Source organism: Chelonoidis abingdonii, chromosome 2, assembly GCF_003597395.2.
Source record: "Chelonoidis abingdonii isolate Lonesome George chromosome 2, CheloAbing_2.0, whole genome shotgun sequence".
NCBI classification, from domain to species: Eukaryota; Metazoa; Chordata; order Testudines; family Testudinidae; genus Chelonoidis; species Chelonoidis abingdonii.
In genome coordinates, this window is record NC_133770.1 from 118759672 (window position 1) to 118786984 (window position 27313).

Here is a 27313-nt window from a genome sequence, read left to right on the forward strand (position 1 = left end):
CACATTAAAGGAGCCCCAGGCGCACTAGCTCGCTGCCCATCCACACTGACAAGGCACATAGAGCGCTCTGACTCCATGGCTAGAGCGCTCCTGGTACCCCACCTCAGCGAGTAGAATAACGTTTGATGCACCTCCGATGGAGCACCTCAGCATCAGTGTGAACGAGGTGTTGCATTACTGTACTCTGATCAGCCTCTGGAAATGTCCCATAATTCCCTTAAGTCAAGTGGCCACTCTTTTCATTGTTTTGGATATGCCCTTTGAAAGCACCGTTTGATAGCTAGCTGCTTATCTGCTCCAAGACAAAGCAACCATTACTGTGGAATGCTGTATGAGAGAGGGGCCGGGGCAGGGGGGGGGTCTTTTGCTATCAGAACTTACAAGATAGCATGCCGACATGCTCTCAGCTCTGCAAAAACCCACTTTATCTCCCCTCACATACACACAACACACTCCCTGTCAGATTCCACTCCCTCCGCATTTGAAAAGTGCGCTGCAGCCACTTGCATGCTGGGATAGCTATCAGAATGCAGTGCTCTCTGTGGCCATTGCAAGAGCTGCTAATGTAGCCACGCCAGTCCGCTGTCAGCTGTCAGTGTGGACAGACTACAGCACTTTCCCCACTGCGCTCTACGAAGGCTGATTTAACTCAAAGCACTCTACATATGCAAATGTAGCCATGCCTTAAGTCTGAAGAAAAACAAACAAAAGGATCTCTTACCTTTGCGTCCACCTCAGGATCATCAAAGAATCCCTCTGGTAAAGCTTCTGCAGTGTTTTCTTTCCTGAAACGTTAAAATAACAGACAGTTATCTTGATCTAGTGCTTATTACTGTGATCTTTAATTCCACAGATAAATGTCAAGAGCAAAGACGAGTATATTTTTGATGAAGAACTAGAAATGTAAAAAAAATGCATTCTTCTCCACATGCAACAGATGTTAATCTCAACAAAATTTGTTTCTATAGCTAAACCTTATCAAACACATAAGGAGCTGAGTAAATAATAGGTTTGGGTCAATATTCCAGAACTCAGAGCTGGAAGTTAGGCTCCTAGGTGTTTTCAAAAGTAGTGAGCACCCAAATGCTTTCCCATCACTTTAGGTTCCTATTTTTGAAAATCTTTTGGAATGCTTAAACACGACAGCTTGCTGTAAGTGAGACGAATCTTCTACCTGTTCAAAGTGAAAGTCCTAAATATGGTCAAAGTTATGTATATTATCTGGAAGAGTGAAACTTATTTGCATTTCCTCTTAACATTTGATCTGATTAATTTACCTTTCCACTACCTTTTCTTGAACTTCCGCTTTCTGAATAGACCCTGAATGGGAGACTATGGGCGCAGCTGTCGTTTTGTTGTCAAAGAAATCTACGAGAAAAGACATACACAACCTTATGTACAAAGGGACCTATGGTTCAAGCTTCTACACAAAGTTTTGGCTAAAGAGGAATTTAAATTAGTATCATTTGTGTTAATCAAGAAACAAAACTAGCCAGTCAATACTCCACCGGGTGGCTCAAATAATTAGTATGTTGCACGCATTATTACATATTTTAATTCTACAAACATCACTGCAATGAAAGATAATTGCAACATAATTTTACTGGGATGCTAGGAAAATATTGTATAATGACATACATTAGCAAGAATCTTTCTCACATGGATTACTTCAGCACAGTCACCTGACAAAAATCATACTTCCATAAATATACCAGATAAGAAAATTAAGGAGAAAACCCCAAATAGAACATACCCATCAGTGCTATTTCAAATGTCTAACAATTATAAAATACCTACCAGCATAATTTACAATAAAATAGTCAACAATTTCTTCTTACTGAATTTTATATTTTACAGTCCAAAGTTACCTGCTGGTAGAGCATTAGCTACTGTTTCTTGAGCTGTGGGTGGAATTTCATTTTTTTGCACACTGGGTGGTTTGCTAGTATTGTCTTTTTCTTCCTCCTCCTCATCATAATCTCCTGTCAGTAAACTGGGACCTGGACCTTTTGAAGGCAGTGCTTTTGTATCTGCACAGTCTGCTTTATCAAAAAAATCTGTGGGTAGCCTAGGAAAGGACGCAAGATATAAATATTTGTACTTGAACAAAACCAGTTACAGAACAATGTTTGAAATACAGTTTGTGAACCCTAACCCTAAGCATCTCCTACAGATAATGCAATATACTGAACAGTGTACCTGCTGGTGTAATATAAAATAACCACCACCTAGAAACCAACATGTAATTGTTGTTTTCTTTTTAAGCTCACCAGATATGGTCAGGTCAGTGCTACAAACACATTTATTGTACTAATTCTGTATTAGAATCTGCAGAACAGAACAAAAGGGGTTTTTAAAAAAAAAAAAGATGTCCCACACCAAAGTGTAACTGCCCTATCATGTCCCCTGAAGCTACATGGATTCAGATACCAGTTTCATCTTCACAAAGCAATGTGCATATATTTTACATACAGGGAAGAAAAAAAACTCATGATAAAGCAGTTCTATTAAAAAGTTACCTAAAACATGGTACCATAAAATTATAATAAACTGTTCTTTATTTTCCATATGTATTACATCTCACCCATTTCCAATATCAAGAGTGAGACCCACACTTTCAAAGCTGGGTGTCTAAACTGGACATCTAAATAAAAGGCTTGATTTTCAGAGGTACTGAGCACCCACACACTGAAGTCAGTAAGAGCTCAGTAGCTCTGAAAATTCAGGTCACATATTTAGGCACCTAAATATGGATTTGAAGCATAACTTTAGCATCCAAGGTAGAAAACGCTGGCCTTTTGTGTTTTTAAAATGTTAATGTAACATACAAAGGAAACTGAGCCTTTTAAAAATAGGCACTGCAGTGACTGATATCACTACAAACATAGGTGGCAGGTGAACACCGGGCTTGGGGAGGCTAGCCTCCGGCCTTGCCTGCCCCTTCTGCCAAAAGCCCTGCCCACTAGAGCCCTCTCCCCAAAAAACCCTGGGCCGCCCAAGTGCCCTCAGTTCAAGAGGGCCAGGCAGGTGGTGTCCCACCCTCCAGCCCCAGAGCGCTGTCTGGGCAGGCGGTGCAGCCCCTCACCCTGCCCCAAAGAACAGGGAGCTGCCATTAGCCCCAGCCAGGGACCAAAGGGAAAGAGCCCACTGCAGCATAGCACCAGGAAGGAGGGGGCCTGAGGATGGAGCACAGGCAAGGCCACACAGGGCTGTCTGGAGAGACTCAGCCTCCCACGGCCTTTGATACCCGTCACCTATGACTACAGATTTTAAAGAAATACAAGTTCCACAACTGTGTAATTTCTGTGAGTACTCAGCATAAGATTGAGCAAATACTACTCGGCAAAGGAAAAGTCCCATCTCGCTCTGACAGATTGCCTATGGCACACCCACACTGCATTTTAAAACCCATGGCAGCAAGTTGAGGGCCTGGGTCTATAGACTCAGACTCAAGAGGCTCATGATAAGGCACTAAAAAAAAAAAAGCACTACAAACACTGTGGCCTGGGCTGGAGCTCAGGCTCTGAAGCCCAGGAAGGGAGGTGAGCTCCAGCCTGAGCCTGGACATCTACGTGGATGTTTTTAACAACATAGCACGAGCCTGACTCTCTAGATCTGGACTCAGACTTGCTACTACGGGTTTTAAAACGCAGTGTAGACAACCCCAAGAGGCTGTCTCAGTCAAGATGAGCTCAAGTCTCTCTTCTTTTTCAGAAAAAGTGACATTGACAGCCAATGACATTGAGCTCTATAACGTTTGAAGGGTAAACTCCATTATCTCACAGGCAGTACTTGTGGCCTGATGAGGTTCAATGTATACTTATCTGATCCAAAACTTTTTATAGGGGGAAAAATGTTAGAAAGAAATGGACATCAGTGTGGAAGCACAACACAATGTCCCATTTCAGTCATCATCATCTTTTTTCATTTTCTCTCATGCTGCCTATCTTTTTACACCTCCTTCTTTCCCATGTGTTTTTTTTAAGCTTGCTAACTTATCCTGCACTTGGCTCATTTTGTAGCTTCCACTAAAGCTGGGTAAGTATCGGGGGTAGCCGTGTTAGTCTGTATCCACAAAAAACAACAAGGAGTCTGGTGGCACCATAAAAACTAACAGATATACTTGGGCTGGGTAATTAACTGTACATTTGCAGCTTTGTAGGGCCAGATAGCATACTGTATGCTCGAGTGGTTAAGCACAATCAGAGCAAACAAGAGAAACATGCATTGTCAAGCTCCTACCTGGGACTGCATTCCTCTATGTCACCACAGGAGAAGGGCGCAAAGCAGGCAACTTTCAAGTACGTTTTCAGCAGGGTGTCATCTGGTGTCATATAGCTTTCCTCACCCTCAAATATTTCTCTCCTCACCCTCTACCCCCAGGTTAGAAAACAGCAATAGAATAACTAAAATGATTCTAAAATTTAACTAGAATTTTCTCAAAAACATAAAAAGATTAAGATTTGTGCTTTGAGCTCTTAAGGCAAGACTGTACATTGATCACTAAATACAGCCCTGTAATGACAGTAAGGGAATACTTGTTTTCTAACTGGTTCTGAGTCACTCCTATGATTTTTATCTTGCTCACGCAGCTGAAAAAGTTGCTGCTAAACTATGGGTCTGCGCCCATATCCAGACTATATGAGGGAGGGGCTCATGGTGGCTACATCTTTACCCACAGCAGGTGCAGAGGTAGGGTAAAGGGAAAAAAAATAAAAAGAAGGACTGTAGCTGGCAAAAGGCTACACAAATAGGTAAATTAAAGGATCTACTTACCCAGACGCAGAAGTCTGTGGCTGGTCATTTAAACCTGCAAAACAGTCAAGAGTCACTTATGACTGCTTTGCTGTTAAAACAAAAGATGAGAAAAAACAAAACAAAAATTATATTTATAATGATGAGTAAGGCTACACTTTTGCCATGGATATTTTTAGTAAACGTCACGGACAGGTCATGAGCAATAGTGAAAAATTTACAGAAGTCCGTGACCTGTCCTTGACGTTTACTAAAAATACACATGACAAAATACATGGGCAGCTGTGGGGAAGGGGAGGGACTGGGGACTCCAGGGTCTTTCTCCGCTGGCAGCTCCAAGCTGCAGGGGGTCCCCCTGCCTCCAGTGAGAGCCAGGACCTCTGGGGATCCTCCCAGTGATCCACCATGGTTGAGAGTTGCTGGGGTCCCCCCTGCAGCAGCCAGAAGCTCTGGGGCTCTCTTGCCGCCCTTGATGGCTAGGAACAATGGGGCTCCCTCTTGCCACCCGCAGCAACCTCTTGTCGCTGGATCCCCCCCTGCTGTATACTCCAACAATCAAAAATCAATATTATGTAATCAACTTTTCCACATAAAAAAACCAAACTGAAATATACACCTTATACAAATGATTATTGCCCTACTAAATCCATGGTATATTGTGGTCAATTTCACAGTCACAGGATTTTAAAAAGAGTCACCTTCAGGGGTTTAGATGTTTACATCTGAAATTCCAGAGTGCTGTGACTGTGGGGGTTCTGACCCAAAAGGGAGTGGGGCGGCTCATGAGATTGCCACCCTCACTTCTGTGTTGCCTTCAGAGCTGAGCTGAGTTTGAAGGCAGCAGCCATCGGGCTTCCTGCAGCTGGGGAAGTCTCCCGGAGGTGGATCTGATCTTTCCTGTGCTGCTGGGAGCCCCCCAGCTGGGGGCTCCTAGCTGCTAGTCCCAGCCCAGTTGGGGAGGGAGAGGACTTCCTCGTTGCCTGGACGGCCGCTCTCAGAGCATCCAGCAACTATGCCTTTCTTCATTCTGTCTCTGCGCCGAAAACACCTGTCTGTGCTTAGACACGGCTCTCTCTGCATTCATGGAGTTTGTTGGACTTGTCAGACACTGTCGAGCTAGCCTTGCAAGGTGGGGGATTCTGCCTTCCACTGAGTTCCAAAACTGTAGCACAGGCAAAGTACAGTCCACTTCTTTCACAATCTTTTTGTAAGCAGGAATCTCCAGCCTACAATTCTTGTCAAAGCCAGGAATTGTATTAAGCAAAGTTAAATCCAGCATTAACAGGTGCATTTGTGCAGGATCAAAAATATGCCCAGTTTTTAAGAACCCTGCTGCAGGTTGTTGAAACTTTTGTGCCATTTTTGCTACATTGCTTGACGGTTGCCCATAGCAGTAGTATTTTCTGAGCTTCTTTGCCATGCAAGAAAACACCCGCTGAGCATTGGCATTTAACTCAGCATTATCAGAGTGATTTTTGTTTGACTGTGCTTCAGCCCAGAACAGTACATCCATTACTTTGTTTTAAGCTTGGCGGATTGTGACACATCGAGATTCAAACCAAGTGATTAAGCCCATCAGTCCTGTGGCGCTCTTGGCAAAGAACTGAACTTCCTCATTCAGTTGTGCATTGTTTAGAAGAATTGAAAGGTCTGTTAAAACCTGCATTTTTGGTGTCAGTGTTAGGCCATGTCTAGACTACGCGCCGTATCGGCGCATTAAAATCGATTGCTCGGGGATCGATCTATCGCGTCTAATCTAGACAGGATATATCGATCCCTGAGCGCGCTTATATCGATTCCGGAACTCCACCAACCCCAACGGAGTTCCGGAAACGACATGGTGAGCCGCGGACATCGATCCCACGCGGTGAGGACGGGTGAGTAAATCGATTTTAGATATTCGACTTCAGCTACATTATTCACGTATTCAGCTGAAATTGCATATCTAAAATCGATTTTACCCCGTAGTGTAGACCAGCCCTTAGCTCTTCTGAGATGAACCCTGAGAAGTACTTTAGGTGAGCTGCATGCTATTGTAAAGCCCAAAACCAGGAATTCCAACAAGTAATTGCTGACTCTAGGGGAAGTGCAATGATTTGTTCCCCAATTTGAGTCATTTCAGTCATGTTTGCAATGTGCTGCCTGTATCGAAGTTTGCGGCTAGGTCAGCATTTAATGATCTTTTTAATGTAGCTCACCAGTTTATCAACTTCATCAAACTCATCACCACAGCTCACTGACATGAGAAATTATATGTGCATTACATGTAACATGGACAGCTTTTGACATTAGACCTTGGAGAAAAGATCTGAAAGATTTCGTCATGTAAGTTGCATTGCCGCTTATGAAAGCGGATACTTTGACAAAGTCTGCATCGTGTTTTTAAATGGTTTTAATTACATCATAATGTAGTTAACAGCATCCAAGTAAACGTAAATCGGCAAGCACTGTTAGCTTTCCTGTCTGTATATCTTCGGCCTTCTCAGAAATAAAATCAAACAGATCGTACACTACACAGTTGTCCTGCTCATCAGTGGACTCACGAGAAATAATTTCAAAAGACTCACATGAATTAATTTGAGACTTCCTTTTCTCAAAATGTGCAGCAAAAACCTTTGGAAGGTAGTCCTGTTGTACATTCTCACTTGGTAAGCAACTGGAATTTTGTACATCCTGTTGAATGAATTCATGCAACTTTGGGTGATCAAGTTTTTCCAGTGCTATATTAGCACTTGCAAATGCATCCACAAGTTCCATTCTAAATAAACGATGGGTCTCGGAGCTCTGTCGAAACATTACAGCTTGTACAAAATAGTCTGTCACCACTGGCATGTGGAATTTGACTTCCAAACCATTTCACATGATCCGCTGCAGTAATGATTATAGAGATTTTTTTATTTGCTTTGGACACTCATTTTAAAGTAATTTCACTTGTCTTCCGGTAGGCTACCAATTGAGATCACTACATTAGAAAACCGCCCCAATGCCCATATCTACCAATCAGTGAGCTGAGCCCTGACTTATTTGCTGTCCTAAAGTGTCAATCAAAATATCCTGTCAAGTTTTTGACTTTTTTTTTTTTTTAATTGAAACAAGCTAATAATTGCATCTGAAAGGAGCACAATGACCCCTTTCCCCCACAGCTGCGGAGCATTAGGGGCAGTAAACAAGCAGGGGAAGATGGTGGAACTTCCTGCAGCCAGGGGAAGTGCCTGAGAGCAGCCGTGCAAGGGAAGAAGAAGAAGTCCCTTCGGGATTACGGAGGAGATCAGGCTCACCTCTGGGAACCTCTCCGGCAGCTGCATTCAGAACCCAGCCCAGCTCTGAAGGCAGTGCAGAAGTGACACATAAAGGAGAAAAGCCCATCTCTGAAGGCACCAGCCACAGAGCTTCTTGCAGCCAGGTAGGTTCCCAGGTCTGATCTCTTCCAGAGTGCGTTCATGCAGGGGAAGAGGAATCTCTCCCCAGCCTCACTGTGACTAGCACTGTAGCCCAGTGCATGGTAGAAGCCCCTGGTTTGGATGCCCCCAGCTCTGCCTCTCCCCCATCATAGACAGATTTCATACGGTAAATCTGATTTCACAATCCTGATGCATTTTTCATGGCCATGAATTTGGTAGGGCCCTAACCATGACATCATGTTGACAAGCTGAGTCAATATGATACTACTACAAGTGTTACAGAAATGGTTATGTACAAAGTCTCAACTCCTACACTCATGCAAAGCCATTTTCAGGATCTAGCCCTTATTCATCCCTCAGTCACAGTAAGGCCATTAGCTAGTATAATAAAGTGAAGGTTAAGAAAATTGCTTCTGTCAGAACAGCGGAAAATATATTAAAATTAGTATTTCTGGAAGTATAGCTTCATTGATATCAAATTTCAAATCACGTTTGTTTCCATAAAAACAAACACATTTACCTTAATTTCATGTATCTATAAATAAAATTAACATCAACAGAAAAGTCAGAGTACCTGCCTTCTCCCTCTTCCATAAAGGAGAAAGGGTTGCAGTAACCGTGTTGGTCCTAGGTTATGAAACAGACAATGAACATGATGTTTTATCTTTTATTCCCTAGACATGAAGAAGCTCTATGTAGCTTGAAAGCCTGTACCTTCCATCAACAGAGGATGGTCCATAGAGAGATATTCTCTCACCCACCTTGTGTCTCATATAAAGGAGAAAAGCATTCAAGACATAGAAAGTCAGATTACAGTTCAATAGTACCACAAACACTGAATAAATTTATTGCTTTACCTTTTGTTCTCTTCACTTCTTGGTTTTCTGTGTCAGAAACTTTTCTTTTGGTAGGATGAGATGATGATATGCTAATTGTAGGCCCAGGTACTGTCTCTTTAGCACCTTTTAACTCTGCAATTTTCTGTTAAAAAAAGTTTGAATCAGCAAATAAAATTCAAAAGATTTTTTCAAAACCTCAAAAATGACTCTGGCTTAACCCACTTAAGGCTTGTCTACGCTTAAAGCTATGCAGTGGTGCAACTGTAGCGCTTCAGCGAAGACACTACCTACACCGCTACCTACCTTCTCCTGTCATTGTACATAATTCACCTCCCCGAGGTGGTAGCTAGGCTGAGGTTGACCTAGCGCTGTATACACCAGGGGTTACGTCAGTTTAACTACATCATTCAGGGGCATCAATTTTTCACACCCCTGAGCGATGTAGTTAATACTGACCTAATTTCCTATTTTCCACTTTGTTATACTTGTAGACCAGGCCTTAGAGTTTAAAGTTCAGAATATTTAGAAACCTTTATTTCAGTAAGTTACAGAACACATTTTTACAACATGCACACCTCTGAAACACTGAAATTGACATAATCAAGCTTACAACAACAACTGAGGTAATGAAGGCAGTGGCTCTACCTTTCCAGACTACTGTACGTACCCCTTCCACTAGTGTGAATGCATACCCCAAATTTCACTTCACTTAAAAACTACTCGCTTACAAAATCAGACACAAAAACACACGTGTCACAGCACACTAGTACTGAAAAATCATTTAATTTCTCATTTTTACTTTATAAAATAAATCAGTTGGAATATAAATATAGCACTTACGTTTCAGTGTCTAATATAGACAGCAGTAGAACAAGTCATTGTCTATATGAAATTTTAGTTTGTACTGACTTCGCTAGTGCTTTTTATGTAGCCTGTTGTAAAACTAAGCAAAAGCTAGACGAGCTGATGTACCCCTGGAAAACCTGTATGTGCCTCAGGGGTCCATGTATCCCTGGTTGAGATCTACTGATCTAAGGTGAAGTAAGGAATGAAAGGGCAGGTCAACATTAGCAATACTACACTGGTGCAGCTACACCAATGCAGCTGTGCTGCTGTGGCACATCTGGTGAAGACATTCTATGCCAATGGCAGAGTGCTTTCCCATCAGCATAATTACCCCACCTTCATGAGAGGCAGAAGCTATATTGGCGGGAGAGCATCTCCTGCTGACACAGCACTGGTGTGAACAGTGCTTAGGTCGCTGTAACTATGTCGCTCGGGGAAGTCTTTTTCACATCCCTAAATTATGTAAATTAGATCAACCTAAGTAGTAGTGTAGACCTGCCCAAAGCTACAGGTACTTCAATGGTTATAGGTACTGTAAATGCTATACAATAAATGCTAGGATTGGTGATATAATCACTTTTTTAAAAAATGAACAGATATGATGGTTCAAGAGATTGACAGTGGGGTCTTTCACCTTTAGATCATTGATTTAAACATGATCCAGGTCAGTACTGCCTAAAATTGCTATCATCTCATGCCCCTTTAGTGGCCTGAGTGAAATGAGTCGACAGGTTCACTTCAGTTTCTAAAAGAGAAGTGTCCACATCACAAGTCACCATTACCTGAACCCTATGGATAGGGTTGGAAAGATACGAGTTTCAGATATCTGTCAGGGTCTATACCAAAACAATGCATTACATTCTAAAACCTCAAGACAGCAATCACATCAGACTCAAAGCAATATTTTTTTTTTAAATCTACACAACAGGATTGGGATACTTTTATTTTTTAAATTTAATAAAATAAATTGTTATTTTATCAAATTATATATTCCTGCATCTCTCTCTCTAATCTGTTCACATGCCATTATCTGTTAGTACATACGCTCTTAAAAACTGGCAATAAAATTGTTTTTTCTGCCTTGCTACAAAGTGTGCTTGAGGTCTAGATCTTTTTTAAAAACATTAGGTGGTAGTGAGATTATTTGCCAGCTGCAATGCATATATAGCATAATTTTCTTTTTACAAATGAGAATTATGCTATAATATAGTCACATGCTAGCTTCTAAGTAAAGAGTCCTTAACTTAACAGAGGTTCAAGAGACCTGAAGTTAGACCATTGCATTCTCCTTTGCATAATTATTACAAAAAATATTTGTAAATTCTATCCTGAGGTAAAAATAGAGGCCCAGCAAAAAAACAAAATAAATAAGAAGTGAAAGATCATCTCAACTGCAAGAAGAGCTCAGATACATTCTTACTAGAATCATGGCTGTTCATGGGAAAGCCTGAATTTCAGAAGCACGAAATTCATCCAATTTCTGGCTCTCGCATATACCTAGTAGGCAACAGGTGCACTTATTTTAGGATAGTCAACATACTCATGACTCGAGTCAGTGGTTTGTCATGTTAAGCTATGTGAAAAATCATGGTCTTACCTTGGGGAGGAAAAGGTAAAAATAATCTATTACTGGTTAAAAAAAAAAAAAAAAAAAAGCCAGAAGTATTAACTGCAAAACAAGGGAATTTCAAGAGTTTAAAATAATTTACTAACATTTAATTAATAGTTTAAAACCATCAGCACCTACAGTTCAGTGTCACAGCAGAGGTAGTGCTAGGAGAAGATGAGAGAAACCTGCAGCTCTCTCTTAAGTGCTGCTTTTCTGCTCAGAAAAAGGCAGCAGAAGTGCATAGACACCATCAGGCCTGGTCTACACTACGCGTTTAAACCGATTTTAGCAGCGTTCAACCGATTTAACGCTGTACCCGTCCACACTACGAAGCCCTTTATACCGATATAAAGGGCTCTTTAAATCGGTTTCTGTACTCCTCCCTGACGAAAGGAGTAGTGCTAAAATCGGTATTACATATCGGATTAGGGTTAGTGTGGCCGCAAATCGACGGTATTGGCCTCCGGGCGGTATCCCACAGTGCACCACTGTGACCGCCCTGGACAGCGATCTGAACTCGGATGCACTGGCCAGGTATACAGGAAAAGCCCCGCGAACTTTTGAATTTCATTTCCTGTTTGGCCAGCGTGGAGCTCTGATCAGCACAGGTCCACACAGAGCTCATCAGCACAGGTAAGCAATGCAGTCTCCTGAGAATCGAAAAAGAGCTCCAGCATGGACCGCACGGGAGGTACTGGATCTGATCGCTATATGGGGAGAGGATTCAGTGCTAACAGAACTCCGTTCCAAAAGACGAAATGAAAAAATATTTGAAAAAATTTCCAAGGCTATGATGGAAAAAGGCCACACAGGGACTCAGTGCAGTGCAGAGTGAAAGTTAGGAGCTCAGACAAGCCTACCAGAAAACCAAAGCAGCAAACGGAAGGTCCGGGTCAGGGCCGAAAACATGCCGCTTCTACGCTGAGCTGCATGCAATTTTAGGGGGCTGCGCCACCACTACCCCCCACCCCTGTCCGTGGATTCCGAGGTGGGGGTTGTAATCTCAACCATGGCTGAGGATTCTGCGGGGGGAAGATGAGGAGGAGAGGGGAGGAAGAGGAGGACGACCTTGCAGAGAGCACACAGCACTCCGTTAGCCCCAACAGCCAGGAGCTTTTTGTGACCCAGACGGAATTACCCTCCCAGCCCTCCCAAGCCACTAGCCCAGACAGTGAAGCCATGAAGCGACCCTCTGGTGAGTGTACCTTTGTAAATATAAAACATGGTTTAAAAGCAAGCGTTTTTTAATGATTGATTTGCCATGAGGGCTTGGGATGCATTCGCGGCCAGTAAAGTTACTGGAAAAGTTTGTTAACATGTCTGGGGATGGAGCGGAAATCCTCCAGGGACATCTCCATGAAGCGCTCCTGGAGGTACTCCAAAAGCCTTTGCAGAAGGTTTCTGGCAAGGCAGCCTTGTTCCGTCCACCATGGTAGGACACTTTACCACGCCATGCATGTAGCAAGTAATCGGGTATCATTGCATGACAAAGCATAGCTGCGTATGGTCCCGGTGATTGCTGGCATTCAAGAAACATCCGTTCTTTATCTCGCTCTGTTATCCTCAGCAGAGTGATATCGTTCATGGTAACCTGGTTGAAATTCAGGAATTTAATTAAGGGGACAGAGATGGCCATTTTCCTACTGGGCTGTTGCTTAAAAGAAATCCTTCCTTGCACGTAGCCAAGCGGGGGGGGGGGAAGAAGGATAGCGCTGAGCTTTTTTGCGTTTGGCTAGCAGGAATCTTCCCAGCTACCAGCACGCGGGGGGGGGGGGAAGGGGGTGATTAGCAGTGATCTTCCATGATACCAGCCATGCGGTGGGGGGAGGGGTAAAGCAATCATCCTAGAGAATGGATGGGGGGGGTTGGCTTCTGCTGCTGCATGTTAACAGGAAAGAAGCATCAGAGGGCACTGTGTATATGAAGGCTGGAGAAAGCCGAAAGACAATGGCTTACCATGGCCGCATGCAAGCTGAATTCTGATGCCCGGACCTGCGTCTGTGAGATCTGTAACACCAGAGCCGCAGGCACTCAATATTAGATGCAAAATGCGACCTTGTAGTGAAATCACATGTGCTATGTAAGGTGAATAGTGTTGTTCACTGTGAAAGAGTATAACCATTGTTCTGTAAAATGTATCTTTTTAAAACTACTCTCTCCCTTTTTTCCCTCCCTCATGCAGCTGCACATTTTTCAAGTCTCCCTACTCCATCCCGAAGGCTATCTCAGATAAGGCGGAGGAAAAGAAGACGCGAGACGAAATGTTCTCGGAAATCATGGAAGTAACCCGCAATGAAAGAGCTCATCTGAATGAGTGGAAGGACGTGGTATCAAATTACAGGAAAGATGCCAGTGAACGTGAGGAGGAGGAGGGACGCTCGAGGTGAGGATAGGAGGACGAACGGCAGGAAGATCAGAGAGGTAGGCAGGAAGATCAGAGGTGTAGGCAGGAAGATCAACGGCTGGATGCAATGCTGGAGCTGCTGCGTGATCAAACTGATATCCTCCGACGTCTGGTGGATCTTCAGGAAGAGCAGCGGGGTCACAGAGTGCCGCTGCAGCCCCTGTGTAACCCCTCACCACTCACCATGTTCCATATCTTCCTCACCCAGACGTGTAAGAACGCGTGGGGGAAGGCTTCGTGCACCCGCCCACTCCACCCCCGTGGACAGTCCAACCAAAAGGCTGTCATTACATTGAAATGTGTTTAATGGCCTTTTCCTTCCCTCCTATCCTCCTCCCAAACCACACCCGGGATACCTTGTCAGTTCTCTGCCTCTTTTTATAATGACTTTTTAATAATGAATACATGATTTTTAAACGATAGTGACTTTATTTCCTTAAGCAAGCTGTAATCGAAGGGGGAGGGTGGGTTGCTTACAGGGAATGAGTCAATCAAGGGGGGGGGGTCATGAAGGGGAAACAAACACAGCAGTCACACCGTACCCCTGGCCCGTGATGAAACTCGTTTTCAAAGCTTCTCTGATGCGCACCGCTTCCTGGTGTGCTCTTCTAATCGCCCTGGTGTCTGGCTGCGCGTAATCAGCGGCCAGGTGATTTGCCTCAGCCTCCCACCCCGCCATAAAGGTCTCCCCCTTACTCTCACAGAGATTGTGGAGCACACAGCAAGCAGCATAACAAAGGGGACATTGGTTTGGCTGAGGTCTGAGCGAGTCAGTAATGTGCACCAGCGCGCCTTTAAACGGCCAAATGCACATTCTACCACCATCCTGCACTTGCTCAGCCTGTAGTTGAACAGCTCCTGACCACTGTCCAGGCTGCCTGTGTATGGCTCATGAGCCATGGCATCAAGGGGTAGGCTGGGTCCCCAGGATAACTATAGGCATTTCAACATCCCCAACTGTTATTTCTGGTCTGGGAAGTAATTCCTTGCTGCAGCAGTTTAAACAGAGCAGTGCTTCTGAAGACGCGAGCGTCATGAACCCTTCCTGGCCATCCCACGTGGATGTTGGTGAAACGTCCCTTGTGATCCACCAGTGCTTGCAGCACCATTGAAAAGTACCCCTTGCGGTTTATGTACTGGGTGCCCTGGTGCTCCGGTGCCAAGATAGGGATATGGGTTCCATCTATCGCCCCCCCCCCAGTTAGGGAATCCCATTGCAGCAAAGCCATCCACTATGACCTGCACGTTTCCCAGAGTCACAACCTTTCGTAGCAGCAGCTTAATGATTGCTTTGGCTACTTGCATCACAGCAGCCCCCACAGTAGATTTTCCCTCTCAAATTGATTCCCGACTGACCGGTAGCTGTCTGGCGTTGCAAGCTTCCAGAGGGCTTGCCACTGCCACTCCTTCTCCACTGTGAGGGCTGCTCTCATCTTGGTATTATGGCGTTTCAGGGCAGGGGAAAGCAAGTCACAAAGTTCCATGAAAGTGCCCTTACGCATGCGAAAAGTTTTCGCAGCCACTGGAATCGTCCCACACCTGCAAAACTATGCGGTCCCACCAGTCTGTGCTTGTTTCCCGGGCCCAAAATCGGCGTTCAATGGCTAGAACCTGCCCCATTACCAGCAGGATCTCCAAAGCGCAGGGGCCCGCGGTTTGAGATAATTCTGTGTCCATGTCCTCATCACTCTCGTCGCCGCTGCTGTAGCCGCCGCCCTCCTCCTCGCCTGGCTTTGCAGGTCCCGGTTCAGCATAGACTGCACGAGAATGCGCGAGGTGTTTACAACGTCCACGATTGTGGTATTGATCAGAGCAGGGTCCATGCTTGCTGTGCTATGGCGTTTGCACAGTTCACCCAGGAAAAAAGGCGCGAAACGGTTGTCTGCTGCTTTCACGAAGGGAAGGGTGAGGCTGTACCCAGAACCACCCACAACAATGATTTTTGCCCCATCAGGGACTGGGCTCTCAACCCAGAATTCGAAGGGGCGGGGGAGACTGCGGGAACTATGGGATAGCTACGGGATAGTTACCCATAGCGCAACTCTCCAGAAATCGACGCTAGCCTCAGACCATGAACGCACACCATCGAATTAATGTGCTTAGTGTGGCCGCATGCACTCGACTTCATACAATCTGTTTTACAAAACCGTTTTATGTAAAATCAGAATAATCCCGTAGTATAGACATACCCTCAGCTATGTAAGTTTTCACTTAAAAAACCCCACTAGACAATAGATCACAGAATCCATGTCTCTCACAACTCAGTACTTTTAGCTTTAGATTTTTACCTTCCCATGCAACCCAGTTTCTCATGTGCCAGCTCAGTGAAATTTGTTCAATCATGACTACTCAATATACACATGCATAAGTCCCCAAAAGTCACACATTAAGAGATATTCTGTTTAAAGAGATGAATCAAAGAATCCATAACTTCCATACAGGCTTATTAATGATATTTGAACTACTTAGTTTAATCTCTGAATTTTCTATAAACAGTAGTAGCTGTTTTGATTCGTATCAAGACAGACTTGATTTATTTTTTAAATGCATTTATATCCAAGATCTAGCCTAAAGCCATCAGTTATTAGCACTCCACCAATATAAGAGCCAGCTCCTTGCTTCACTAAGGCCTTGCCTTCATTTAAAAAAAAAACAAAACAAAAAAGTGTTTTTTTAACCACATATTAGCTAACACAAAGTAATAAATGCATACTAAAATCCTAGTATTGACAAGGCAGCTTGTAGTTTTCACATGTGTTAGCGGGTCAAGATATCCATGAGGCACACCTGCTACAATAAGTGAAAAAAATAAGCTGTCTTGCCCACACTAGGATTTTACCACATAGTCACTGTGTATTAGCTAACACATGGTTTAAAAAAAAAAAAAGCAGCCCATCATTTTTCCTAATGTGAATGTACCTTGACAATACTCCTTAGAAAATCAAGTATCTACCACCTGGAAGTTCCATTAACTTGACATATACAGTTGTTAAACAGATGTTTACATTTTAAAATTACAGAAAATGTTTTCAAGGGTATGTCTACAATGCAAAAAAAAAATAAAACAAGTGTCTGGCCCAGTGTCAGCTGACTCAGGCGTGTGGGGCCATAAAATTGCAGTATAGACTTGGGCTCCAGCTCTTGCATCTACACTTGCTGAAGGACTATAAAACTGCAATCTCAAGTTAGCCAACATGGGCCACTTATTGAAGTGTAGCCATTACCTTAAATTATAAATAGAAACCTATTGACAATTTGCAAAAAGATTCCATATATGGCCCTGTAAATGTCATAATAGTTATTAAACACCTGCATCCATGACTTGCCTTGATGGATCATTCCCCAAAAAGATGAGTGCCACTATCACATCATCAATGTACAATTTTTTTTAAATGGTACAAGTTCCCATCATCACATCTGCTATTTAACCTAGAATCTGTACAAGTTACTCAAACACAACGATTAAAAATTGTTCTCATAAATCTTGTTATATATCTTACCTCTTTGTGTTGTTTCCCTAGTATGTGTGTTTGCCACAAAAGTTCACTCTTAATCTGGGTGTTGCACAACGTACAGCTTAAGTGCCCTAAACGATTATATGTACATTTTCAAGTTGAGGAAATATTTCAAGATCACACATAACCTTCAAAATTATAATTTTGAAATTCCAATTTGTAGACACTTTTAACATACCACTTCAAAGGCACGCTGAGGAAGTGAAACCCACAACGTAAGTATTTTTAAAAACATCCCATTACTATTACATTTCAGGGTTTTATCATGAAAGAAGTGTTTCAATTTATAAGCAAACACTATATTGTGCTATGTAGGAGTGCCCAAATTGTGTTACCACTAGTGTACCATCCATTCATTTCAAAACAATATTGTAAGATGATATGTGAACCAATAAAGTTTAGCAGCCACTGTATCATTGCAGGACTACTAGGACATGAAATGGTATAAGAGTATGTGTGTAATTTCAAAGTATCTGTGATGCATTCAAGTAGACAAGATTTGTAATTTACTATTTACAGCTTTCATTCTATATCATAATCCAATAGTACAGACCACTGCACTTGTGCAGAGCTGCCCTGATTTTAATGAGAGTTCAGATGGGGCAAGTGCTTGTAGATGTTGATGCAGGATCAGGCCTTATGACTAAAGAAATGTGAAACTGACTAGCAGTTTTACTGTCCCAGCTGGTGAAGGGCAAAGCATAAACAAACAGACGTGAAGGAGGTTTTCCTCCTCGGGTGTAACAATCCCTTCACACCTTCACCGCCCTGCTCAGGAACCCAGCCCCTCGCACTGCGATTGTTCGCCGGTCACTGTTCGGGGGGAGGCGGTGGCAGGGTTCCCCTGGGCCGCACAACGGGTTTTGTGTTTCGGGCACGACGGGAGCATCGCGAACTCGGGGCTTTTACTGGGAACTCAGAAGAGTCCCGGCTTGTCCCCGACCCAGAAGGGCGGGGGGAGGGGGCAGCGCGGACCAACCCGGCACCGGCTGAGAGCTGGACACCGGCCGGCAGCGCGGGCCCGGGCTCACGGAGGGGGAGACACACGGTCCTCGCGCCAGGCACCAGCCCCGGCGCTATTAACGCGAGGCCGTTGAAGCTCCGGGAAAGGATATTTAGCGAACGGAGCCTCGATTCGCTTCTTCCCGGCGCTTTGTCGCTGCTTCTCCCGCATGAGCCGCCGCAGCTCGTCCTGCTGCACCAGCTTCCGCTCCGAACCCGGCTTCGCCGCCATCTTGTCCCGGAAATGCCTCATCCGCCACTTCCGTTTTAGGGGTCGCTAAGCCCCGCCCCTTCCTTCGGCCAGGTCTCGCGTTAGGCGAAGGGGCGAGGCCAGAACTCAGAACCTGCGGAGGGAATCGACCCCGAGCCAGAAAGGGGGCGGGGCTGTGTATAGGCCCCGCCCCTTCATTCAGCTTTGGGTTGTCTGTACTGGTACTTTGCCGTCTTGATGGCTCAGGGGTGTGAACCACCCCCCCTCACCCCACCCCCGGCTGCAAGTTTCTGCGCTGTAAAGTGCCAGTGTAGACCGCGCACCAGTGCTGGGAGCTACTCACCTTATGAGGGTGGGTTTTTTACAGCACTAGGAGAGATGTCACCCAGTGCTGGTGCAACAACTACACAGCCATATTAAAGTGCTGCTGCAGCAACACTTTAATTTTGCTAGTGATGACATACCCTTAGCTACTTTGTCACTGGATTTAGTGACTGTGGTTTCCCAAGTGAGAAAGTGTCAAAGTGACCAAATCTTGCAACTTTCACTGCCTATTACAGTGACAGTCAGTGATGGAAGTCACCAATGTGGGTTCACAAGTAGGGTTGAGGGTGTGGGATGGGGCTCCAGGTGGGGGGTGGGGGGGATGAGGGCTCTACATCTGGAGGTGCAGGAGCTGACCAGAGACACCGGAGTTCCCTGTCAAAAAACGGACACTTGGCAACCCTACCAAGCAGTTCAATAGTATTAATAAAATCCATTCCATGCTTTTTGTAGTACATTCTTTTGCACACCAAGTCAATGTCATTACATTTCAATGAAGCATGTCCTCAGAAGGAATGGCATTCCAGGTCTTCTTAGGCCTAAGGTACGTCCAGACTACCCGTCGTATCGGCGGGTAGTGATTGATTTATTGGGGATCAATATATCGCGTCTCATCAAGACGCAATATATCGATCCCCGAACGCACTCCCCATCGACTCCGGAACTCCACCAGACTGAGCGGTGGTAGCAGAGTCGGCGGGGGAGCCACAGACATTGATCCTGCACCATGCGGTAAGTCGGAATAAGATACTTCAGCTTCAGCTACGGAATTCTCATAGTTGAAGCTGCATATCTTACATCACCCCCACACACACACACTCCCCAGTGTAGACCAGGCCTGAGATCACTATAATCTGTGGGGGAGGAAAAGAAGTTTGTGGAGGCTAATTCAGTACTTTGCTAAAGTCAGGCACACTTTGAGAGGGGAGCACATTAGCCAGGGCTTGATTTTATCCAAATGTGTTCTTTCTCACAGCTCTGTGGTAGGTAGCCCACTGTGATGCAGGGAAAGATGGCTAATGAAGAGGGCAGGGTGGGGGAGGCCTGCACAGATGGAAGGTGGGGTTGGATGGGACATGACCATGTGCCCCAATAGGGCGCGGGTCACCGTATCTCCAGAGATGAAGCCCTTATTACAGGCTCAAAGGTGGAACTAGCTTGATTTCATCTCCCCTGTACTCCTTCCCCTGGCTTGGCCTGGGGTTAGCTGCCCAGGTGTTTTCAGAAATCAAACCTTGGAAGCGGGTGGGAAGAAGGCCGGCTAGTGGATTTTTGTTTTTAAATCTACTTTCTTGGCTCCCTGCAGCACTGAGCTCAGGTCAGGTGAGTGCCCTCTTCCCCCTGGTTCTGAGCTCTCCCTTTCACTAACCTGTGGGCTCAAATCCAGGATGGCAAGACAGGGAGACTCAGCTGAAATTAATGAACTCCAGCCAAACTGGGCTGCAGTGTACAGAGTGCCCTTCCCAATGAGCAGAGGGCACTGGGATCCCACTTTTATAATATGTTACCTTAACCTTACCATGTCTAATGCATATTCAGTAGGGGTTTTTCCCCTCTTCCTTATTTCTATTTCCTCCCCTTACCAATGTGAAGGTGTTTTTTTTCTCCTATAGGTTAATATATTTATGATTTCACCCCATCATATACATCAATTCGTTGCCATGGTACTCTTGTAGTTGGATGTTCCGTCTAAAACATTTCAGAAGCTGGTGTTAGTTCATGTTTCTATGGTTGGTTGATGTCATTATGGACAAAATTCCCTCTTAAATTCTACTTCCAGTTCCCCAAAACTTATGGGTTACCTAAGTTTATCTCTGCCAAAGTTCATAGACCTCAAGCCTCATGCTAACTGCTGAAGCCAATGTCTTACAGGATACAAGCCTGTAAGTTCCTTGCATTACTGCTGAATATAATCATAGGAACATAATAAAGCAGATAATGCAAAGCAGAGAATAGAATAGAGGTTATATAGAGAGCTACAACATGACAGGCTTCTGAGAAACATCTGAAGCTAAATGAGCACAAGGTGGAGGAGCTGTTGGTAAGCAGAAGGAAGGTTCAAGGAGAACTGGCTGGGGTTGTAGTAATTTCTTTTCAGGGGTAGGTCTACATTTGTGAAGGATAGGTTGGTTAGGGTAGCCTAGTTACCAGCAGAAGCCAAGAAGGCTTCTTTCTCATTTGAACTAAGGTAGAAGAGTATGTCCTCCTCTCTCCCATGTGGACTTTACTTAAATGTACGTGCCACCTCCACATTGTAGACATCTCACGTTGGACCATCTTGAAACATTGTCTAGAGCAGAACATTATTAGCAGAGGTCTTCTTGGTGAAAATATTAGATCCATGTTCTGTTTCACAGGCTTCATTTTTGCTTCTTCATGCTACTCAATGTAGTGACATTTGTATTCTGTATGGCTGTATATTGGATTGCCTGCTGACCACCTCAAAGACTATCTTTCTCCCCTACAGCTGAGGAGAAAGCTTTTCTGTTATGAAGCTGTAGATTATGATTTTGGGAAGACCAAGGGAAGGACATTCTTAGTGGTAGCTAGAAAAGTCACATTCCTTTGCAGTTCACCTGTGCCTGTGCAACCCCCCCCCCCCCCCCCGCCCTTTTTAAACTCAGCATTTTGCCTGAGAGTCCACATTAAAAAAAAATGTTGTTTAAAGGAGTTAGGTTATAACATTGGTTGGGGCCATTGGCCTGTAATAGTCTGAAATTGTTTTGAATGCTCCCACTAAGAAGCCTAAGCTATGAGTACACATTTTTATAAATATCAGTAGCTTTCTAGTAAAAGCCCCAGAGGTTACTCAGAAGATACTGGGCCTCAAACTGATCATGGCTTCCTCCTTCCACAAGTGTTGAGGGGGATATGGGGAGAGAAGAGGTGTTGGCAAGCTCTTATCCATATCTTCCACACTTCATGCCAGCCTCATGAAGTGAAACATAATTCTTAATTACATACATCATTATCGGAAGATGTGCGCCATAGTATCAAATATCTACAAGTAGTACAACAACTTTATTACAGTGAAGTCTCAATAACTTACCACAGAATGGTGCTACTGTATATTTAAGTACAGAGTCAATAGGGAGTGGATTAATCAGCAGGATTTCTGTACTATACACCAAAATGATCAGACAAGCAACATAAAAATTGATTGTATTTTCCATATTTTATTTTCCTTTTCCCCCTTCATTTACTGTAGCACAATAAGTTAAATAAAAATATCAACCCAAATTCTGTACTATCACATGGGCCATTGCAAATTAGGAGTAACTCCAATGATGTAAAAGGAATTATTCCACATTTACACCACTGAGACTAATAGCAGAACTTGGGTCATAGAGAACACCACTAAAAGTCTGATATTTAAGTTACTCGAACATTAAGGAGCAAGATGTTTCATAATTCTGAGATTTTGCAGCTCTAAGAATGTTAGTTTTGGTTTCCACCACATTGCAGCCAAAAGGGGACCTGAGGAAGGGAGTTACGGGGTGAAGGTGTGGTTTTACTCCAACTTACAATACAAGTTGTCCTTTATGAAAGACAGTAGAGGAACATTAGCTTGAAATGTGCAAATAGTTACAATGTAATACAGCAATTGAGGGAGGTGTTGAGAAAAATGAGGCTAATGAAAAAGCAAAGAACATGTTTGTCTTTTATTGAGATGCAGGGGGTGAAACAGTGGTGTGTTTTGTTTTTAAGATAGGAAGGAAAAATGGATTCAATAACTGAATGGGAAGTGTGCTTATCCCATATAATTAACAAAACAGTATTGCTTAAATTTGATTTCTGAATCCATGTTTTAGCTTTCTAAATTTCCATTGATTTTAAATTCCCATTTTCTGCCCTCTCTTCCTCAGCAGTAGTCCACTGCACTCTTTGAAAATGATTTTTTTGCCAAAGATTGAGGCCATGATTGTGGAAAAACCAGATATGAATCTTTCATATTTTGGAAACTACTATTAGTCAATCCACACTAAAAATCCTTGGGGAAAACTTTTTACATGAAAAGTCATTCATTTTCCCAAATGAATTAACTCATTTTTAGATTTCGTTATCAAAATAAATTTTCAGTGCACAATATATTGGCAAAAAAGATACAACAAACACTCATGTTCTTTTGAATTATACCAGCAGAAATGACATTTTAAGATGTAATCTTAATAGGTTTCACTTTTATTACATAAACTGAAAATCTTTGCCTATTATATCAACTGTGATGACCGCTCATAAATACCACAACGATTGCACTGTTTTTTCCCAAGATAAAGAACTACTAAGGAGCAGCAGTTATATCTAACCTGCCCTGCCCAGCTCTGCTCACATGGAAGAGGGAAACCCTTCTATGCTACACACGCTCCTGAAAGTTTACTAAATGTAAAACATGTTTACATGTAAAACAGGTGAGGACTAATTCCTCACTTGATAAGAGGCTGATCCTGCACCCATTGAATTCAGTGGGAGTTTTGCCATTGGATTAAATGGAGCAGGATCTGGCCCAGAAGCAGTATTTGCTGCACTGAACTGGGGCATCACTGAAATGGATATAACTCTGCTTCTCTCAATAGTACTGCAGTCCCAGGCACACATAGCATGACCATAGGGCTAGGCACTTAAAGCTGGCATCACATCACGTATAACCACAAATATAATTATTTCCTATCTTAAAAACAGCTCTTTCTAAAAATTTGTAATGAGAAACAAAATAAATTCATTTTAAGCCAAGAGCTTGTCTGTCAAGTTTCAGCCTACTGTAGACTTTTACAGACCCTGACAAATGGGTGTAATACTGAAAACTATTACAACTTTAAAGGAATACTGCAATTTAAGAGAAAAGTGCAATTTACCTGAAAATATAGTCACTTCATCTAGTTATATTTGGTATAATAGAACATCTAATTTTTTAAAACTTTCTTTACAACAAAAACTACCAATTTTTAAAAAGAAACAGAGCTACTATACTGCCCAGATAACAGATTGTGACACTCTGGAAGTTCTCCTCTGATTATGACTGCAGGAGAAATGTTGGGAGGACTGTCACTATTTTGAGGTCCATTATTTTATTAGGAATTATTTAACTTTATTGAAATATGATCAACACTTACATTTTGCAATTTTTTTCTGGTAAAGAGAAGTTACCTTAAAACAATTATAAAAACACAAAGATTCTCATGCACTTAGTTGGCAAGTGATCCAGAACACCCTTAACTTCCACAGAGTCTAATGTGAGTTGAGGGTTCCCGGCTTGCCACCAAAGCAAGTGCTTATTGATGAATTCTTTCCTAGTAGAAGTAGCAGTGAAATGGCAGGTCTCATTATGGAGATGCTAACAATTGCAGGACATTTTTTAACATCTGTTTTGAAATTTCACTTTGTAATACACATTATAGATTAATAAATATTCATCTGCTAATTCTCAATTCTCAAGGGAAAAGAAAAGATCAATTGCAATTTATCTGTAAATTGTAGTAACTCAGTGAAACACATAGTCAAAAAAATACTCTGATAAAATAGCTCCATTCTCAGAGCTTGATTGGACTGACCACTTCCTGTATAAGCAGTATGAATTATCCTGTTCCATTTCACATCATTACTCAAAAAGAGAGTATACCACAGAAAACAAATACATGCTATATACACAGTATATCAGAAATATGTATAACGAAAAAAAGTGCCAAGGTGTTCACTGAAATTTAAACACTAGTTAAATTAAGTTCCATACATTTTACAGTACGTTCCATTTATCCAGTTTAAGGCTAAAATAGTTACAACTTCCACTGTAGTCAAGTTTTCCTATACTTATGAACACACACAAGTGTTAAATAGGTATAGATGTGTGATACTATTTATTGCTCTAAATGTTCTACTAAAATGCTAGATGTCTCAACTATTGTATCAACCTGCCTTTTTCAGTCAAGCTAAAGTCCTATAGCTGCAACCTATGTCACTTGTATGGTTTTCCAAACTTGTCTTTTGAGCTGCAAATAATTTTGATGACATAGTGGAAAATGTGAGAGTAGAGAAAAACAAACAAGTTAACAATAGTGTCCTTATAAAACGAAAATAATGGTCCAAAGTTGCCCACCTCTCGGAACCGTATAACGTGCTATAGTATTTCATTAACTAAAACATGCATAACCATCCACCATAAAGACATTTCTGTATTTCTTCAGGGAGGATTGTTTTCTTTTGAAAAGAACAGCTCTGAGTGAGTGGTAAATGTGACAACCAGCAAGTAATGATTGACAAGTACCAGTCTAAACAGACTGGGCTTTAAAAAAAAGAAGAAGCAGCTGAATATGTGCTCCAAAACAAAGAGCAAACTTTTCTTCTTGCTCACAGAGCAATTATTTCTCCTATTTATTGAGAGTGATGCCTCATTCTGCCAGTGCCAAGTTCTTTGATTGTAGCTTATCCATTTCTTGACCAATACTTCCTTCAACTGTGTCACACTGGGCAAGAAAAGCCTGAAAATAAAAATCACAAACAAAAGTTAAATGTGAGTATTACTGTGGAGTGATAAACTATTTCCCCAAGAATACGATTTTTTTTTTAAATGACAGTGCTCCCAACATGAAGTTGGAGGTAAAGACAACTCCACAGTTTCTTCTGGGTTCAGAAATGGCCACCACTCTTGTTAGAGCTTATCAAGTAAGTGAACAGAAAATTCCCTTCATCCATTACCCAGTAGAAATCTAATACATCAGCTCAATGAGGACAGCAGAGTGCCACCAGACCAAGAACATTTAGCATCGCCAATCAGCAAGGCGTGGGGATGGGGAAATAGGCTTGACCTATTAACCATAAATCCTCTTTCCTGTTTTCTCATGTACAGCTTAACATGTTTCAGTACTTGGCACCAATACTGCAAAGAATTCCTGTCCACCGAAAGCTGTATCAAACCAAACTAAGCAATCTTCATTAAACCTACAAATCTTACATCTCCCAAATGCTCTAGGGCACTGGTTTTCAAACTGGGGAGTGGCAGATGGGACTTCGGCCAATTAGGTGTCTGGGCCAGGGCAGGGCAATGGGGACAGCACGCAGGGAGTATCCACCAGTGGTGGTAGGGAGTACAGGCATGCCTTGGCAGCAACCTGTTGCTTTCCCCCTGCTGCCCTACCCTGGCTCAGACAACTTGTGGCAGCGAGATGCTCTGGGCAAGGCGGTGGAATACAAGCACTGGTCTGCTTTGCGCTGCCTTGGGCTCCTCTGGGGCTACAGCCAGCCAGATCCCACTGCTGCCATAGGCATAAGCCCACTCATTCCCCTCACTGACTCACTTTCTGCCCCTGATGGGCAGGAGTTGGCAGGGACAGGGGAAGGAGGCTATGTTTATGTGGCTTCTTTGGAGATGAGGGGGGCACCGCAATAAAATGAAAAAAGCACTTCGTGAACCTCTGCTCTGGGGCAAAGTGAACCCCACGCCTCCAGCTCGGCAGCCATGTGAAGAAAGGGGATGAAGGGATTCCCAACTCAAAGTGGTAGTTCGTTATCACCCTACAAATTCCAGTAAGAGATACCCAACCAGTGTATGATTCTCACCCATGACTGTGAGCTTTCACATCTCATCAAATACCAACTGCATAGGATGTCTATTGATTGCCCATCAGAGAGCAGTTAAGAGCTGATGGTCCTTGCCACAGTTCATAAGTAGAATCCCATGATTCTCTGCTCTTAGACTGGGTCTCAGGCTCCAGCCCCCTGTATACTGAGCTTCACACCTGCAAGTCTTCCTTCAGGAGCTGTAACCAGCAGTTTATACAATGACAAAGTACAAAGTATTGTTTAAGCTGAACAGCAGGGACACAGCAAAACAAGAGAAAAAAGACTGTAAAACAATCACTTCCTTTGTTTGCAGTGCTGTTGTAGCCTTCCTGGTCCCAGGATATTAGAGAGACAAGGTTGAGTCCTGAAGAAGAGCTGTGTAGCTCACAAGCTTGTCTCACCAACAGAAACTGGTCCGAAAAAAGATATTACCTTGCCCACCTTGTCTCTGTAAAACAATGAAGCAGTCTATATGCAAGTCTAGCTCTGGAAGGGACAACTGCATCAGTCTCCCTACGCAGGGCATGTCTATGGCCCAATCTACACTTAAAACTAAAGTCAACCTTGCCTAGAAAAATTTTATGTACTGAGCAATGAAGTTAGGTCAACCTATTCCCCAGTGTAGACATGGCGAGTTCAATGGAAGGATTCTTCTATCAACCTCGCTACTGCTTCTCAGAGAGATGGATTACTTGCATTGATGGAAAAACCCTTCCATGGATGTAACTTATTAGAGCAGCTCAGCTGCAGCACTGCTGCTTCAGTGCAGATGTACCCAATGTCAGCCTGCTCCTAGAACACAGTCCCTGTCAACAACTCCTTCCCAGCCACAAATGTCACTTTTATCCCCCAA

The 27313-nt window shown here is 43.2% G+C and overlaps 2 protein-coding genes across 4 annotated transcripts in view; both read right to left on the minus strand.

The window, feature by feature from the left end:
* ZNF830 (zinc finger protein 830) overlaps positions 1-18629 on the minus strand; it is a 31290-nt gene extending 12661 nt beyond the window's left edge. The window contains exons 1-7 of the mRNA XM_032765586.2: positions 18485-18629; positions 17355-17454; positions 9014-9137; positions 4777-4810; positions 1869-2068; positions 1278-1368; positions 722-785 (exon numbers count right to left, since the gene is read on the minus strand). Coding sequence (XP_032621477.1) covers positions 722-785; positions 1278-1368; positions 1869-2068; positions 4777-4810; positions 9014-9137; positions 17355-17454; positions 18485-18624 — 753 coding nt within the window. The 5' untranslated portion in view covers positions 18625-18629. The remainder of the gene's footprint in view (positions 1-721; positions 786-1277; positions 1369-1868; positions 2069-4776; positions 4811-9013; positions 9138-17354; positions 17455-18484) is intronic.
* A 3277-nt stretch (positions 18630-21906) lies between these two features.
* The window catches only part of BAG1 (BAG cochaperone 1), a 33588-nt gene continuing 28181 nt past the window's right edge, over positions 21907-27313 (minus strand). For 2 of the 3 annotated variants that reach the window (XM_032765569.2, XM_032765570.2), the window contains one exon: positions 21907-25379. In XM_032765569.2, coding sequence (XP_032621460.1) covers positions 25290-25379 — 90 coding nt within the window. In that variant the 3' untranslated portion in view covers positions 21907-25289. The remainder of the gene's footprint in view (positions 25380-27313) is intronic. The other variant, XR_012655258.1, reaches the window with a different exon arrangement.